At 21.6% G+C, this 19,967-nt stretch overlaps 2 protein-coding genes across 3 annotated transcripts; one reads left to right on the top strand and one right to left on the bottom strand.

The window, feature by feature from the left end:
• Positions 1–719: 719 nt before the first annotated feature.
• Positions 720–4,480, top strand: LOC112593887 (RNA transcription, translation and transport factor protein). Its single transcript, XM_025338473.1, has 5 exons — positions 720–930; positions 2,714–2,938; positions 3,023–3,118; positions 3,952–4,112; positions 4,176–4,480. Exons 1-5 carry the CDS (start codon positions 870–872, stop codon positions 4,380–4,382), a joined length of 750 nt encoding a protein of 249 aa, XP_025194258.1. The 5' UTR covers positions 720–869; the 3' UTR covers positions 4,383–4,480.
• A 4,251-nt stretch (positions 4,481–8,731) lies between these two features.
• Positions 8,732–19,700, bottom strand: LOC112593912 (cysteine-rich with EGF-like domain protein 2-A). 2 transcript variants are annotated; one of them, XM_025338507.1, is made up of 9 exons: positions 19,386–19,699; positions 12,282–12,425; positions 12,074–12,220; positions 11,828–12,016; positions 11,584–11,755; positions 10,008–10,145; positions 9,850–9,945; positions 9,643–9,679; positions 8,924–9,038 (listed from the first exon to the last, which is right to left on the bottom strand). In XM_025338507.1, exons 2-9 carry the CDS (start codon positions 12,411–12,413, stop codon positions 9,014–9,016), a joined length of 936 nt encoding a protein of 311 aa, XP_025194292.1. In that variant the 5' UTR covers positions 12,414–12,425; positions 19,386–19,699; the 3' UTR covers positions 8,924–9,013. The 2 variants fall into 2 exon arrangements, with proteins under 2 accessions (XP_025194291.1, XP_025194292.1); XM_025338506.1 differs by lacking the exon at positions 9,643–9,679 and having other exon boundaries at positions 8,732–9,038; positions 19,386–19,700.
• Between the last annotated feature and the right edge of the window lie 267 nt (positions 19,701–19,967).

Raw genomic sequence — 19,967 nt, 5'->3', positions numbered from 1 at the left:
TTGTAGATCATACTAATTAATAATTATGTATAAATGTATAATTATAAAGTTATGAAAGCTTCTATGAATATAATAAAATTAATTATTTAATTTAATAATTTTTAATGATCAAAATGTTCACGTAGGAATTGATAAAACAATCAGATTTTGACCAACGTACAAACTTTTATTTTTTAAATTATAATTTATAATTTGTATATGTTAAAATTGTAATTAACTTATAAATTACAGTTTTTTATACTTTTATTTATCCTATAGGCCGCAGTGGTTCCCAAACTTTTTTTCATCGCGACACATTAAGAAGTTATTATAAATCACGGCACACTTTAGGTAAATATTAAATGTTATCTACTTTCCAAATAAAAATGGTTTATATATGTATATTAAGTTCAATTTTTCGGGACACGCCCTTTGGGAAACACTGCTTTAGCGACTTATTTTATATATACAATAGTCTCATAATAAATAATAAATAAATGATTTATAAAAAAAAAGTCATGAATATTTTTTTTAAATTAGTATTACTATTTGATTTAATTGTTTTTATATTATATGTACTGCTAATTAACCAATTACTATTTATTATCTACAATATTGTTGGCCTCCAAAATGGAGGCGTTTTGTTATGTTTCTGATAATATTGCTTGAACTTTGCACAAATGTTACAATATATAACACACACTAGTATATATTGTAATCATGATAGAATATTATCACTTGTCATGACCAAAATCAGCTTAAGCTAATAAATAATAAATACTACTGGTGAAGTTTATTGTTTTAATATTGGCTATTAACAGATTTTTACTTTAAAATTATTTTCGTGTTTATAATCATATAGTGTTAAATTTACTAAACCCTGATTTGAAATGTCTATCAATAAGTTGAAAGCCGTAGATTATCCATTGGCTACAGTGTTTGATGCAAATGGTAAACTCTTGCATATTAGTACTTTATGCTTGTATTAATTATTTATTTTCTGATAATACAAGTTATTATTTTCATTAGATTTGTTATATATATCATATCATTGCATAATTGCATGTGAAATTTTTGTTAACCATTAGGTGTATTTTTAAGTAATTTTTATTATTAAATTCAAATGTCAAATTAATGTTCTTAAACTTTAAACAAAAATTTAAGATTTTCTTTAGATTAATTAACAATAAGGTTAAGTTATAAATGTTTTATAGTAAAACTTATTTCACAATTTTAATATAACTTGTAATTTTTATTTCAGAAAATTTCCATGAAAGTATTAGTATTTTTTTAAATGTGTTAACATTTTTATTATTTTAAGATTTTTTTTTTTATTTAAATGTTAGTGATTTTATCATATAATGGTTTAGTACAATATATTGTTACAGTAAAATTTCTTTATAATGAACTCACTTGGGACCAACAATTTTTTTTGTTTTAAAGAGTTTTCCGTTATAGAAAAGTAAAAAATAAAAATCAAGTTTTAAGAATGCACATATGTGTTAAAAAAATTATATTTTAGGTCAGCGGTTCCCAAACTGTGCACCGCAGTGCCCTAGGGGTACCGCGAGCACTTTCTAGGAGCACCATGTTCTATGTTTCATTGGTTCTCAATGAGTACTTTTTTTGTTTTATCTTTCATGTTATATACAGCAGGGCACCGTGGCTAACATGGTGCCCCTAAAAGGGCACCGCGGAAAAAAGTTTGAGAACCGCTGTTTTAGGTAATTAATACTTACGACGTAAATTTATACTTAAAGATTACAATTATATATAATAAATAATATATGCTAAAAAATTAAAACTAAGAATTAAAAAAATTTATTAGATACATTTTATTTTATTTTTATAATTAAGAAAAATAGTTTATAATACTTAACTGCTTTTTGTAATTAAGCAGCACGTTCAGCACATTTTTGTGCTTTTTATGTTAATTTCTAATAGATTTGAATTTGAAATTGTACCTGAAAACTTTTGGAATTCTTCTAAATATGAGATTACAATTTTAAAATCTTTTTTTTTTTTTTTGCTCATTGCTGATCTTGCTGTCATTATTATATCATCATAATTTTCTATGATTTGAAATTTCTCTTCTTAAGAAGCCACCGAATCGTAAGTTTGGTGCATCTCTAATTTACTATCAAATACATCTAATTGTTACTATACCTACTATATGTCTATAAGCTTATTAGAAAGTAATAAATAAGTCAATATGAAAATCTTGAAGCTTTACCATTGAGCGATATTTCAGATAATGATAAAATTTAATGTTTTTTATCTTTAAAATTATTTTATTTTCTATCTTATAAAGAGTATTTTTGCTATTTGAGTCAAGAAAATGGTTCATTTCCGTTTTGTGAAAGTTCTATCTTAGATAGGTCAATTTCATCTATTATTTGAACTAGGACTATTGACATTTTTCATTATAAAGAGGAATCCATCTAATAGAGGGTTCATTATAGAGAGGTTTTATTGTATATACAATGCTTCTAAAATATATACTATTTGTTCAATATTTGTTTTTAAAATTATCCAGACAGATATTACCTTAGAACATGAATTAAAAAAAAAAAAAAAAAAAAATGAAGTATAACTTAATTATGGCTTTATACCACTGAAAAAAATTAAAGTAAATAATTTAAATGAAGCAAATAATTGTAGGCTAATATCAAAATGTTGAATTGATGAGATATTAAAAATTACTAATTATAATTTTATTTATTACTTAATTTAGATCAAAGAAATTTCCGGATGTTAGTTTTGTGGTTAGAGGAAAACATATTACAAACTTATATTCCAGAAAAACGAACAGAGTTACGAAATATTGATTCTCCTTCTTGGGACATAGCATTTAAAAACTATTGTGTATCATGTTCTAGTCCAATTAAAACAACTGAAGATATAGATCAGTTGGAATGGTTATTAGGAGTGGCAATTCGATTAACATACAATAAACAAAGTAAATACAAACTTTATATTTATAATAATATAAATTGTTTAATATTCTAACAAATTAAATATTTCTGTTCGTAATTTTTTTTAGAAAATAAATTTGAGTCTGAAACAAAAAAAACACTTGAAGTTTCTAGTGATGTTCCAATGATAATACCATCTGATAATCCAATCGACAATCTTGATGGTAATTATTTTATATAAGTACTACTTTATATAACAATATTAATTTATAAAATAATAATAATCTTAAATTAATCTTATTATAGTTTTTATGATTATTATTAAACAACTAAAAATAGTGGTACTAAGAAAATATTACCAAACAATTTATTTTCTATCTTGACCCACACTAAACATTGCAAATGATCTTATGTGGTTATCTTTAGTATTAGAGTGAATCGGCCTATTATAAAATGTAAAGTTAAAAACATTGATTGTGTTCTTAAATTAGCATTTTTAAATACCTCAATTTTAAAGTTAATTTTTTTTTGATAATATTTATATGATCATAAATCACATACAAATTGAAACATCATAAAAATACCATAAGAAGAACAAAGATAATATACTTAAATTTAAAGTTGATAATAAGTCAATTCACTCTAATACTAATAATATAAGGTTGGTCCTAAATAGGCCCAAGAAAGAAAACAAATAATCCACTTAAATCATTATTTTATCAAATATACAAATTTAAAGTAATTATATGTTATAATGACCAGTTTTATATAATACAGACATTTTTATTGAACAAAAATAAATTAATAATATATTATTGTTAAAAGTATTTTTTTAAACACAATTATTATGTACTTAATAAAAGACATTTTGTGTCTTAAACAAAGCAACTTAATTATTAACAACTCTTTTTTTATGTCATTTTAAGTCGTTTATTGTTAAGTTGTAATGATCAGAATTGTTTCTACTTCTCAGTAGTTTTAAGAGCTATAAATCCAGTCAATTTTTAAAATGAATCATATTATAGTTCTCAGCATATTAAGTTTAAATTATTTTTAGTTAACAGTAATGATTTCAAGGAAGGCATTGAGAAACTTGCGGATTTATTAAATATTTCAAAACATCCAGATCACAAAATTACATTAGAAGCTATTCATAAATTTATTATTAAAAGGCTTAATGAAGAAGCAATAAAAAATCCATCAACAGTATTACCTAAGGTACATTAACTTATTGCGTATGTATAATAGATATATTTTATAATATAATGTTTATTTAAACAGGGAGAAGCTTTTCCCTTAGAAAAAGTAAAAAGTTATAAAATTGAGTCCAAAGATACAGCAGTTTTACATGCAATGAAGGTCTTGAGGTTAGCACAGTTGCATAGGTTACGTGATCTTCAAACATGTATTAACGAATGTATAGTTGCTATGCAAGAAGTTACATCTGATCCAAAAACAGATACAAAATTGGGAAAAGTGGGATATTAAATACCGAATATTTGATTTATTATTATATTTAATTAAACTTAACATGTATATGAATGGCAAAAATCTCTTAAGAATAAATAATTTACATTTTTTTTAAATATTTGTACTTTTATTTTTATACCTATATATTTTATTATAAATTAGTGTAAATTATATAAAAACAGCATTTAAAAATAATGTTTTGCTAACAATTCAATTCAAATTCATTAAAAATAATATAATTACCAATTTAAAAAAATAACTGTTAAGTACATCAACAATTTATTTAAATTTATTTAATCTAGTTATCTGAAATTCCAGATAACTTTAATCTTTGTGCATTTTTCAAAGGATATAGAATCATGGTCAACCATTTTCACAAAAGATATTTTATTATTGTATTTATAATAATAACTAATATAATGTTAAAATATTACATCAATGTATGACTATTAAATGTATTTAATTAAATTACATATATTCACAGAATATTAAACAATATTTATTATCATTGTTTTAATTTAAATTAATTAGTTATGATAAGGTAAAATAGGTAAGTAACTAGTATTCATAATAAAATTATTTTCACACAATATTTATTTTTTATAGAAACGAACAAAAAATTAAGTAAAAACTAAAAAAATTTTATATAACCAGTTTTTGAAAGAAATGATTTTGTTTAATGTTTAATGGATGTAATTTAAAACAAATTCTAGCTTATAAATTTAGTACAAGGTTCCTTAAGTTTTAATGCTTATTAAATTAAAATTAAAATAAATAGTGAGAATATTTTTACAAATGATTAAATTTTGGTAAAATTTAAAGTCTAAAAATTTTAAATTATTTTTTTTATTCAAGATTTGAAAATTCAATCTAAATTAATACAAAAAATCTACCAAAAAGAGAAATATTAATTTTTTATCAGTTTTTGAAATTTAAATTTGTACAACATTGCATATTTATCTGTAAAATATCTATTTCTCTTCAAATGATTTTTAATAATTTGTTGTGATTTAAAAATAACTTAGGTACTTGAAATATTCATCAAATGCTTATAATATGATCAATTTCTATACATGATAACGTTTTTAAAATATTTCTACCTTTTTTGATTTATTTTAACATTTTAAATTTTTGGTTGTTTTTTAGATTTTTTATAAAAATAATGATAAAAAATAAATCACTGGGTAAAAATGCTTGAAAATTGTATACAAGATCTCATATAAATTATTCTTGCAGATATGTAATAATTTTACATATCTGTAAGAATGATACACATTTGCATAATTTTTTTTATAAGCGTTTGTAGTTCAAAATTTGAAAAATTCATGAAAATCTGCAAATCTGTTTGTAATTAAAAATGTTTGAAATACCCGATTTTTGTGGATAAGGCTTAATAACGAAATTTCTTCTAAGTAATTTTTTCTAAATCAAAAAATATAAAAATAAAATTATAAGTTTATTTATAAATATTTTAAGTTCAAATATAGTAAAATCATATGATTCAATTATGTAAAATGATATTTATTATTTTATTTTTGTTTAAAAATAAGACTAAGATATATTTTTATATTTTATTAACACAATGACATTTATTAAACACAAAATATATCTTTCAACTTAGTGTATTACTAATAGTAAAAAAATAAATATTTTAACTAGTGTATTATCAGAAAACATGACATGAATTAATTTAATTAGTGATAATAGGCTGATATACCATTTCCACTCTGGATTGTTTTTCATATTTAATAGTATACCATTTAATTAAAATGTTATACATCCATTAGAGTAATCCCAGAACATTACCCACTTTCCAATCTTTTTTATTTTAAATATTAAGTAAACATATGTAAGATTTAATAATATTTTGTTTTGACTGTATATATTATTTTAGTAATTTTAATTTGATAGTTAATATTAATTTTAAGAATATCATAAAGTAATAAATATTCAGGTAAATATTTAATCAGATTTTAGACTGAATAATATCATATTTTTAACATCTGTAGGTTTTTAATGTTTTATGTATTAAATCATAATATATTATCTTATAAGTTATAACTGTAATAGATAACTACAATTATAAAATATTATAGAATATTTTAATTTTTTTAAATTTTTTTTTTGTTCCAATACAAATAATTTTAAATTAACTACTCTCATATTCAACCAAACATAAATATTTTTGATTTTATTGACGCCATAAACTTTTATATAAATATTATAAGCAAAGTACGAATGATTGTTTGAAAAAGTAAAAAGTGAAATTTGTTACATTCTATGTAAGTCTTATTTATTATCATCAATTTTAACATTTGTTCGTATAGGTATAAATCTATTTAAGAATTTCACCAAATAATTTTATAAATTTTTTATTACATTTAAAATGCTAAGGATATTATGAGTCAAGAACCAATAAATTTAAAAAAAAATTAATTTTTTTTCATAAATTTATTTCATACTTAATAAAAATACAAAGTTATTTATAATCTTTACATAACTGATAATATAATACAATTATACTGTTGGTAAATATTTTACTTACATAATCCATGTTGTTTCATGTTATAACTTAAATTGTTGATAAAAATATATAACTTTAAAAGCTTAAAGAAAAACAAGCATTGTAAATACATTCTTTGATAATATTGGAATTAGTAGGAATGGATTATCATAATCCAAGTATTTACATTTTAAATAACTAAATACAATGAATCTCTAATTAACCATACTAATTGGGACCAAGAAAACAGATGAATATGAATTTAAATGTTTTTTATAATTAAAATTACAAGGTAAAAGTTCATTATGGATTATTGAAATCTAAATAAACTAAGCTCTACTACTATACATTATTTATTTTTTTTTTTTTTTTTTAGTACAGGAAAATGGATGTGATGGATTAAATAAATACACAATTTGTAAAATTTTGTAAATATTTTTTTTTATTGTAATTACAATAGGGTAAAACAATTCATAAAATTGGTGTATTTAAAAATGTACTAGATTAGGTGATTATCACAAATTCTAAAGCTTTTTTTTAAGAAATTATATAAAGTAATACTAGTCAGCCTCGTTTGCTTAAAAAATAATTTTTTTTATATAATACTATATCTTTGAGGTCAAAAAATATCACAAAGTAAATGAGGTTATCTGATTAATTTAAATATATAGATTAGCCAAATGAAATGATAAAAAATAAACACAATTTAAAAATATTTAATTTAAATAAATAATTTTAATGGAAAACATGGTGTTTGCAAATATATTATAGGTATAAAAATTAAAAGTCAAACCTAATAAATGGATTATCTTTTTCTATTAGAAAAATAATATTTTAGTATTGTTGGGTAGCATTTCTGATAAAAATAAGTATCGCCATTTATTATTAAATACATACTTAAACTATAAAAAACTGCTCTCTGTGCTATCTTGAATAATAAAATAGAACAATTAAAATTCTTATAATATTATCTGAAGCATAAATATTAAAAAAAGTTTTTAGACATTAGGTCAATGGAAATATTAATAAAAAATTCTGAAAAAATATATATTTAAAAAAATTTTGAAGATAAAAATAAAAACAATATATACAAATAGAAACATAAATATTACTAGTTCATTTTTATGTTTAAACAATAGCATATACTGTTTAATTTATAATGAAGAGATAATTTAATATTTGAATAAGTATTAGTTAAATAAATAATTAAACTATTATTTTATTTTATTTTATTTTATTTTGAGCATTTTGGGTTTAAATCAAAATGTTTAAGATTGTATACTATATTGATTAGATGATTTAAAAATAATAAGATCATAGTTTGGCAAAAAATTATAAAGTAATTGTGTAAAAAAATTTAAATAAATACTGAATACTAATACTGTGTTAATAAAAACAAAAAATGTGTAATACACTATTATATAATTTTAAATTTTCTACACTATAATGTTCTAATTCAATCATTTAGTTAAAATAGTTGTAAAACATGGAAAGGAACTGTAATGTATATTTAATAAAAAATGGCAAAAATTTTAACTTTTATAATTTTATCTTTAATTTAAAAAAAAATTGAACGTAGTAATCTCATAATTACTTGATAGCGTATTTGTAATTTATTTAAAAAAATAAAGAATAGTTATTACATTTAATTTATTTTATTAAGATATCAAGGTATACTAATTTACAATTGAGTGTTTTATCTATGGTCAAAATTTTTAAGTATATTTATTTTTTAAATACATAACGAGAAAAAGTTGTATGCTTACATAAATTAGTCAGGCTTTTATGATTAATTTCAGTGTTTTTTTGGTATTATAAAATAATTAATCATAAATTTAAAAATAAATACATTAAAACTAATAAATAAACTACAATATTACAATGCTGAAACAATTATTTTTTAGTTGAGTAAGGATAGACCAGATATTGAGAACTACTAATTATATCATTTTTAATACAGGTAATGGAAGAAAATAAAATAAATGTATCTCTATATTCTTATTTATATAGTTCATTCATTATATATTCAGCAATCATAATGTAAATTGCTATGAATGCTCCAACAATACTTGCAATGGTTGTATTCATTCTGAAAATAATTATTGTTGCTATTCCTAGACCCCCATATGTTAGATAACGAGATTGATCAGAGCTCTTCCATTTGGTGTCCACTAAAATAGAATAATCATATTTTAAGATATTTTTCAAGAAAAAAATTACAATAAAAATTATTACAAGATTAATAAAATGTGTTTTAATAAGCAAAAGTAAAAATCTAGTATGAACTGAGGTGCCCAAATGATTAGGAGCAAATAGTAAAGTAAATTAAAATAATAATAAAAAAAAATTCAATCGTACAAAACTTTTTAAAACATGATCATTAATGACAAACCATGTACAGGAAAATCAATAAACTTATTTCAGTATTTTAACATACATTTTGTATAAAATATAAAGTTATAATATTTTTTAAAATATTATATTTCTAAGTTACCTATTTGCAGTTCTTAAATCAGTATTGTCAATAAAATGAAAGTAATGAATGTGTGAACATAGTTTAAACAGAATTGAATTCAGTTTAATACATATTGCTATACATAATTTAAAATGATTTATATACTAAATTATTTATAAAAAAAATTGATATAAATTATTTCTACTAAATATTCAAATAAGAGTTGATATTATTAAAAAGCTTTTAGGTAACACTGACCACTAATAAAAAAACTACTAAACTATTAACCAGTGACCTAAAAGAACTGAAACACAACTTACTCAGTTTTTTCTTCGACTTCATAGCCTTCACTAGTATCTACAATATAAAAACCATGCAAACAATCATTACTAAAGCATTAGAGTATTACACATGCTCTAATAATTGAATATTGTGATTTTTAAGCATGCATAGTTTGTAATCATCAATTCACATAAAAGTGCTTCCCCCCTAAAAAATAACAAAATTTAATAAAAATAAAAAACTACCTATGCATTTTTTATCTTTCATGATATATCCCGCAGCACAATTATAGCACATATCATTTCCGTCACCATAACAATCTGTACATGATGGATCACAATCTGTAAATAAGAAAATTTAAATAAAGCATAAAGAAATAATAAGCCTATATTTTGATACTTACTTAAACAAGAGTACGAGCCATCATTATTAACACAAAATTGTTGTGAAGTACAAACATCTTGTTCCAAACATTCATCAACATCAACACAACCTTCTCCTTCACCCATGTACACCCATCCATCTTTACATTCATTACAACCTATATACATAAAAAAATATAAATTTCAAATTAAACATGTTGCTAGGTTTCTTATTCACCTTGATAATTATAAAAAATTTGTTGATCTAGAAAATTCTGATTTTCTAAATATTATTTAGTTGATACAAAAAAAAAATTAAATATTTTAGGAGACATTCTTAAAATATAATGAATTAAAAATATAATAATTTAAAGTACCTAAAAAATGATTGATTCATAAAAATTATTATATAGCACATTAAACATGGAAATTACATCTGACAATTAAAATGTTTCAAATGTTTTTAAAATACTCAGTCATCTATTAATTTAGGAAGTTGGTTTATTCATTGAAATACATATATGGAAAATAATAAATTAAAAAAATAGGATGTTAAAAAAACTAAACCCTATAGTACCAAAGAAATTGATGCTGAATCAAAAAGTTAAAAGTTGAATAGTGTCAGATTTTTATAAAAAATATTTTATGATACTTCTATTTTGTAAATTTAAAAAAACTATACACATTTAATATTTAAATGTTTGTATTAAATGTTCAATACAATTATCAATTTTTTAATATTTTTATTACTACAAAATAAATTTTCTAAAAGAAAATCTTCATTTTAATTATGTAACAAATACAGCATCACAAATTTCTAAATTTATCCAAGTAGGTAAGTAATTTTATAAGGGTATAAAATAAATTTTTTTTTAAATTTAAACACCATTTTTAAATTAGTAATTTGTTGATTATAATTAAGTGAAATAAATAAACATTGTGCAATAGGTATTTTTTAGTAATTTATTATAGGAGTATACTGTATTATTATATGTAATAGGAGAACTGGTAAGAAAATATTATATTGTATGAGTTAGGTATAAATTGTTGGGCGTTATAGGTTACATTAATGTTAAATGATATTTTAAAATAATATCAATATTTATTTAAAATTTATATATATGTATATGGGAAGATCTTTATTTTATGTTTGGGTGAATGGGTAACTTTAATGTTTGTCCCTATGAATAAAATGTTTATAACACCACTGCTCAAAGTTATTCCCAAAGTAAAATATTTTAATATTACATTGTATATGATTTTAGTCAATTAATTTATAATAAATTTAAATTTAAACAAATATGAGTAATTAATAATTAAAATGTTATCTCTGGTTTTTAGAAAAAGTTAATAAGAAAGAAGAGGCATAAACTAGCCTGACAATGTTTGAAATTTATCAAAATTAAATGTTAACTATTAAGATGTCACAGAACTAAGCACCTATTTTTTAATGGTTTTTTTTTTTTTTTTTTATCAATAATTTAACTATTATAAAATCTTACTTTATAAATTTAAATTCAAAAAAGTTAAGTTAATCAATATTTGTACACTTTATGAAATATGGTTAAATTATTATAATATTATTTATATATTCAATATACTTAAGTATAATCTAACCTTTTGGCCCGGAACTTTTACAGCTGTCTTTACAAGATTTATGGCACTTTTCACAAGTGAAAGTATTATTTTTCATTATGATAAAATAATTATTTGCACAATGATCACAGTTGGTACCTTCGTAACCATTTTTACATTTGCATAACCCATTGCCTTTTCGAGTTCCATCACCCTGAGATAGAAAAAAATTTGTTAAAAATACTAACATTTATTAAATAATAAAGGCTAGTAAAAACTTTATCACCTTACAAGTTCCATGAGAATTACAAACATTTGGATAACCTATGCATGGTAAACAATCAGGACCATAATGTTTTGGTGGGCAACACACTTTTAATTTGTTAACACAAAACCATTGGTATAAATCTTCTTGACGGCCATCTGTCCACCATTCTTTTAAAAGGTGTTCATGTTCACTTGATAAATGAAAACACTAGAAAAATAAAGTGCTTAGGAAATTAATCAAAATATAAGCAATTATTCATTTTACCATATCTTGATCTTGAGATATTTCAGTGCACAATGAATCATGAATTTCCACAAATCTTACTTCACTTTTTGAATAAGTTAATAGATTTTTCTCCTCCCATGCTGTGTTTCCACCACCAAAGTGACCATTTTTAGTTCTCTCGAGTCCCTAAAATTACACTTTCATTTCAAACATATACATAAAAAATTATGGTTTATGAATTGTTTACCTTTTCAAAAGATTGAACTAATATTTTACAACTTTTGCAAGGTGAAATATCAGCAGAAGCTTTTGGGACAAATTTAGAAACATCCAAACCATGTAATAATTGAAAAAATGGAAGAATTAACAGCAAGAGCATTATCAATAATATCTGAAATAATTTTTCAAAGATAATAAATGTTTTAAATTGTTAATGATACTTACAATTAAATATAAAGTATGTCATTTTCATACATTTTTAGAATTTGTTTTGATATTATTATTTTATTGTTCTATCAACAATAATACACTGTAATTACTAGGGACCAGATTTATATGCAAATGTATAAATGTATTGGAAATAAGGTTTTTGAAATCTGATGAGAATTGTCCCCGATTAAGATCATTCTTATTACAATAACACAAATTTTATTTTGCATATTTTAACAGTTTTACCTATTAAATGCATATTTAATGCATATCACTAGTTTTATAGTGCATATTATTATTTAAAACACATATATTTGTTTTTCATTCTATTTTCACATTCACAACCACATATTATTGATAAAATTATGACTGGTCGTTATTGTCAAAGATAAGACGTCATACAATATAAATGTTACATATGAGTATGACTTATACTATATATTAATATAGATCAATTTTTGTTTTAATTTTTTATTAATGTTGGTTAATATTTTATAGATTGAAGATAAAGAATGTTAAATTACAAAGATGACGAAACACTTTATACTTTTAAAACCTTTTTATATATTTTTAAGATTTAATTAATTAATATTTATTTTTTACATAATTTTAAATAAAATATTAAGGAAATAAAAATAATATATTAAATAAATTTATTTATTATTTTTTTTTTTTAATAAATACAGAATGATTCTTTAAAAAAATATTTTCAAAAGTGTTACATTTTTATCAGATTTTTTTTTAAATAATTAATAATTTTTGATAAATGAATCATCCAGTACATAGTTAAAGTAAAAATAGAAATTTGATTAATTTAAAAGAACAAGAATGTGAAATATTAGGAAAAACTTTTACAAGACTAAGCTTGTATCTTAATTTCATAGAATTCTTAAATTTGGACTATAACATCAAATAAACGCGATAAACTATTTAAAATGTTTTATTTTGTTAATAAAAAGCTGGATAGAGCTAATGATGAAATATTTCAAAAAGTATTTAAAAAGAAACAAAGAACTAGAGAAGGTGATGGAAGTTTTGAAGAAGATAATTGCAACTAGAATAGTTAATATAAATATTTTATGACAATATATATGAAAAATGTTAAATGAAACAGACAATAGATTCAAATACGATTGATAACAAAAATAAATATAAAAGAAAATTAAATCCTTGCATTTGTAGATAATAATAAAAAGCTCATTTAACTTTATTAATTAAACATTATAAATTTAAAATAAATGTTTTTTTATAAATAAATTTATCAAAGCAAAAATATTGTTTTATTGGATTAGCATGAAGTAATGTTACTTAACTAGCCAACATGTCACGGCTTTGCCCATGATTGGTTGTTTATTTTCCCTTTAGACGATATATATAATTTTTAATCAAATTTTATTGTTTAATGAGATCGAAAAATAAATATAAAAACGGTTAATGAAAAACATATTGAAATGTTTCTACGGGTATTATTGATAAATATATTTTTATTAAAATAAATACTGACACAATAAAGCAATGATAGTTAATCTGTTGTTAATAAATTTTTTTTATAAAATGTCCGAGTTTTAATTTTCTAAGATAATATGGTATTTGTGATAAAACAGCAGCGATTTAAAATAAGTATGGGTATTGGTTTCTATGTCAACGATATTTTATTTTATTTTTTTTTCAATGCTTTTTTAGCTTTGTTTTTTAATTTTTCAAAAACTTTATGCTTATTTTTTATTAACAAAAATGGTATTATAATATTCTGTCAGGTAAAACATTAAAATTTTTTAGCCAAATCGGTTCAGTAATTTTTTCGGGTAGTGCGGTCGTAGAAAACCCTATACAATTTTGTATAGTAGTAGAGATAGAAATAGAATTATTAAATTAGTAACACGTTTATATTATATAAGTACCTTAATCATAACAATTTTTAATAATTGTTTACCATACTATTAACAGTTTTAGCATTATATTTTAGCTTTAAAAATAATTAAGACATCTGTAAACAGTCAAAATTAAGTTATTTTAAATCAGTAATTGGCAATAAGTGGACCGCGAAGAAAAAATAATTGGACCACAAAAAATATTTTTTTTTTTTTTAATAATGCTGGTTTTCCACACATAATATATATTTTATCTATTTTATGATGTATTTAGAGATTACAATGGTGTTTATCGTTTATTGCTATTTACAATAATAATTGCGATAACATAACAATTATTAACTGATATCTGAGTTTTTAGTTTTTATTGGACCTCGAAATTTTTTTTTTTTTTGATTTCTGGACCTCTATAGAATTTAATTGCCGACCCCTGTTTTAAATCATCATTAAATTAAAACCTCAAATTTGTTTTTTATTTATTTATAACAAAGAATGAAACTAATTCAGGTACTTTAATTTAAATATTAAGTTTAACATTAAATTAAAACACATAATGTTTGATACTAAAATAAAACTAATTAATATTGATGTAACTACAGATAAAAATCCAATGACTAATAATATTTGTTCAAGTAAATAATGAACAAATTAAAAAAATATATAGTATTTATACAAATGAATGTATAATGATTTTAAGTATACCTAGGTTAAGTGCAAACTAATTCTTATAATTTATCAATTTATATAATATGCATATTCATAAACAATAAATTTAATATATTTTTTGAATTTCACCATAGATGGTTGAAATTCACCATAGATGATGTGGTAAATAAAGACTGAATTTGTATATAATATTAGTAAAATATATGAATGCATACATTTTATTTATTGAAAACTTTATCAAAATTAATAGTTTGAAGATGAATTAGAAAAAAAAAATTACAATAGTTACAATGTTTTTTATAAATATTTATTTTTTACTGAAGAGCTCTGGTTTTTTAAGAGGCATTTGAATAACTTAAAACCTGTAAATCTTTCTTGAGAATAAATTTGTATGGGAAAAATTGTTCACTTTATTAATGAAGCTTTTACTTACACAAATATTTTTAATTCTTAATCGTTTTCTATAAAATTGTTACCCTTTGTTCTAATTACTAGATTAGAGTTTTTAAATTAATTACAATTATAGATTTTTGAACTAAATCTAATAATTTTTAATAATTTAAAAATGTTTATTCAAGTCTGTAAATTTGGAATTTTAATGAAGTAAAAAACACATACACATATATACAACAAGTATATAACTATTATCAATAACACACTAGTAAATATTAACTCATTCTACACTTAATAATTTGCATTTAGTACAAAAATTAAATATCTATTTAATAAATCATGTAATATGATAAATTATAAAAAATAAATATAGTATTTTTTGTATAAAAAATTTGTTAGTGCTAAAAAATACTGATTAAAATATAGGTGCTAAGAGCAATCATTTATTTATAGTTATTTAATAATATTTTATAGACATAAATATACAAGAAAATTCATCTAAATAAATGTTCTAAAATATGATCCAACACGTAATCATTCAAAACAGTTTTCTTTTTTTAATTGTGGAAAATATAAAAAAATGAAAATTCAATAATGCATGTAGTTGATGTAAAAAATATTGAAATGCATTATAATAAGTTGAACCTACTATATTAAATACAATTAATTTTTTATGCATGATTACATATTTAGAAATATTTAAGTAAAGAATTACTAATAAATAACTTATATTTAATGGTACATTAAAACTTTTATACAATATTAAAAACTGGCAAACATATATAAATACAATCAGTGTAATATACAAAATGAGTAGCAATAGAACATAATAGCACTGTAGTGCACATATATTCAGGCCCGGACTGGGCCACTGTGCTACTGTTCTACAGCACAGTAGGCCAAACTACTTGAGTTTTTTTAAACAATTAATGAGCAAAAAAAAAAATAAGGTAATTTTTTTATTTTGTATCTAGGGCCGCCTCCTTACTGAAAATAGTAGGCTGGTGTTTTCCCAGTCTGAGTCTGCATATATTACAAAGAGAATATATTTATGTTACATTACAGAATTAATTATCTTATAATTCAATTTTAAACTGTAATTATATTTAAATTATGGTTATATTATAACACTAATTACATTTAAATTAATGTTAAACTATAATACTAGTTATAACCCAAAGGTGTTATAAATAACAACCATTCTAGTAATAACATTAGTAACTAAACTCAGAGGATGATTTATACATAAACCACATAGGCCTGAACAAAGCTTAACAATTAGTTCTTATTTTTTATGCCCTATTATTTGTAGCATTGATTTTTTTTTATTATTACATACTGAAAATATATAAGTACCTTTATTATATTAAAGATATCTACAATATATTATTGTTAAATAAAAATTAAAACATAAGTTTTAAGGGTTGACCGCTAAAAAATAAATTTTTATAAGCAGCTCTTTATCAGTAATTGTGTCCATTGTAGATTTTCCATTTAACTATCTTAGTGGTTACTAAGATAAAAATAAAGAATATCAAACTTATTTAAATAAAATATCAATATAAACTATTCTAAAATTTTAAACAACTCTGTGTTTTTAAAAATGTCGAATGTTATGTAAATGAAAATTTAATAATATTATTAATGACATTTTAGTTAAAATATAAAGTAACAATAATAAGCCAAAGATCTAGATGTTATCAATAAAAGATACAAATTAAAAATATCATTTTGCAAAGTATGAAATTCATATATTGTTGTTTTGGTAATAAATATAAAATTCATTATATTACATCATCTAGTAATGTTATATTAAAAGAAGAGCCGGACTGGAACAAAAATTTTCTACCAGGAAAATAAAAAAAATCGGCCTACATAGGAAAACCTATAATAATAACCTTAAAAAAACATGTATTTTCATATAAAATGATAGTATATTATTTTGAGAATTTCAACACTAAAAATTATTATTAAAAATTAAAAATTGATTAGTACAAAGAAATGTTATCATTTTTATTTAAAATACATAATTTTAGACTCCAGAATATACATTAATATATTTAAGCAATTTGTTAAGGTTTGAGCTCTTTTGCAAAATTGTGTCGATTTTGATTTCATTATCCAATGCCATCAAAATATCAGATTCAACTGACATAAGCATAAATGATGCCACTGGACAAATTCTAATACAATCGCATTAGAAAATGCGTCTATGTCTGTTGACAGAATAATGAGCATTAACTGATAAACCTAAAAAAATACGTCCCTATGAGTACAAGTGGCCCACTTGGAAACTCCTGGTATCCTACCTACCCAGTCCAGCCCTGATTAAAAGCATCTATATATTTTATATAAAATATTTTAGACTTATATTTCCTCTTTTAAAGTTTTTTAGTTTTATAAAACACTATTATAGGGTCAATATTGAAATTCTGGAGTATGTTAAATGTTGTCAAACCAGTATATTTCTATATTACCTGCATTTTAGTTGATATATACGTAATGTAAAAAAAAATATTTCTCTAGTAGCTATTACGTCACTGATAGTGAATGAAGAAGTGCTTTGGACTTACTAAGTTTGTATATCTTAATTTAATAAACTATACAATTACTAAGTAAAATAAAAATAATATGTTTCAAAATCATAAATTTAAAAATATAAAAATTAAATTAAATATTTTTTAAATATTATACTAAGATTTGTTTAATAACATTTTTTTTTTTATATACATATTTATTAGGAACTTTTGGCATCTATAATGTAAAATATTTTTTTTTTTTTTTTTAAGGCATGAAAATATTTAATAATTTTATAGTCTATATAATATATGTGTACAAATACGAGTCCAATATTATAATTGGAAATCATCATACAAAAATCAAATACAGGACACTGAACTTACAAGTTTTTTTTTAAAACATTAGGTATATTGTGAGCTGACCTGTCATTACAAATTAGCTATAGACCCTAACATTGATCCCATCTCTCATTCTCTCATATCTTGCATAATTTTGTTTGTATTAATTATTTTTATGAATTAATGATGAGCTTATTTTAATTGTGTATTTAAAATGTAAACATTTAGTTTTTATTTATACATAGGTACTTAATTTATTATTTTATATTTTTACACAGAAATTTTAGTAGCATATTAAATATGCATAACTTTTTGTGTATATTTATATAATTTTGATTGTATAATTAGACCCATTTAACTTGATAAAATGCAATGCATTTTTGAATGTATATTTTCATGAAGTTTAATGCTATAAATTCTATTCCGTAGTATCAGTAACCTATTTATAACAACTTATAAATCAATGAGAATAAAAATCTGGATAACAGAAAAAAAAATGTCTTTTATAGTTGTTATTGGTGATTTGAATACATTATAAAACATTTATTCTATAACTTCAGTTAACTTATTTCTAAGTTGTTATATAATTTCTAGGTAATGTTATTTGATAATATTTAATAAATAAGTTAAAATGAAACTCTGAATAAATTTTAAGTCCTTAGTGTCTTTAGTTATTATTATTTTGTCTTGTATTTCAAAAAAAAATTATTGTTTTATAAAGAAAATGGAATAAAACTTAGTAAATTTCCTTCAATTTGATTGTTGATTTATTATTTAGATTTGTATTTTGGAAAATTCAAACATTTAGACATTACACTATGGTAGCCTAGTTAAAACTTACATTATTAATTTCCATAAAATGTTAAGACCTTTTTTTTCTAAATTATCATGATAAATTATTATTTAAACTTATAAATTTATAATAAAAAAAAGGAAGACTCTTATAATTCCTAAAATTTTCAATATGTTTGTACCATTAATTATAGCATATAATACTAACTTTTTAAGGCTTTATAAGTCTTTAATGAACAAATTTATAAATTATAGATTAAAGTGATATATATTATGGTGTATTGTGTATAATCTACCTATATATAAATAATAATAATATTTAACGAGTGTGTAAATACTCACCTACTATTGTCTGTAGAAATCCTGAAAATTTCCAGAACAAGTTAACGAAAACAAAAGTAATGGGGAGTGTGATGCCTTTAGAATAATAATAATATTTAAAACGCTCGATTGGAACATGAAAATTGCATAATAATTTTTGTTTCCACACAAAATCCCATCTATTATTCCGATCTGACGCCGCGGGAATATTTACGTGGTCCAACCAGACCGGTACTGATAACGCGTAGTGAAATGAAAAGTGTAAGTAAACTTATAAAGACGTAAAAGTGTAAAACCGAAAAAAAACTGTTTGGTCGGTCGTGTAGTGGGTACAATCGTATTATACTATCGATCAGTTTGATTAACGAGTGATAACTTTAAAATATCGATTGGTTAAACCTAACCTATTCGATAGTTCGATAGTAGTTTTACCATTCTGTCTCAATTACTCATTAAATGTAAATTATTTAATTTAATATTTGTTACCGTCTTATTAGGACGTAATTTAATGTCATTAATCAGAAACTTTTAAGTGTTTGGTCATTGCATTTAAACAATATTAAACTCATTTAACTTTCATTTTATTAATCGATAGGTAAATGT

Source organism: Melanaphis sacchari, unplaced genomic scaffold (genome assembly GCF_002803265.2).
Source record: "Melanaphis sacchari strain LSU unplaced genomic scaffold, SCAv2.0 Contig212_pilon_pilon, whole genome shotgun sequence".
Classification (NCBI taxonomy): domain Eukaryota; kingdom Metazoa; phylum Arthropoda; class Insecta; order Hemiptera; family Aphididae; genus Melanaphis; species Melanaphis sacchari.
This window is presented reverse-complemented; position numbering and strand designations above follow the sequence as displayed.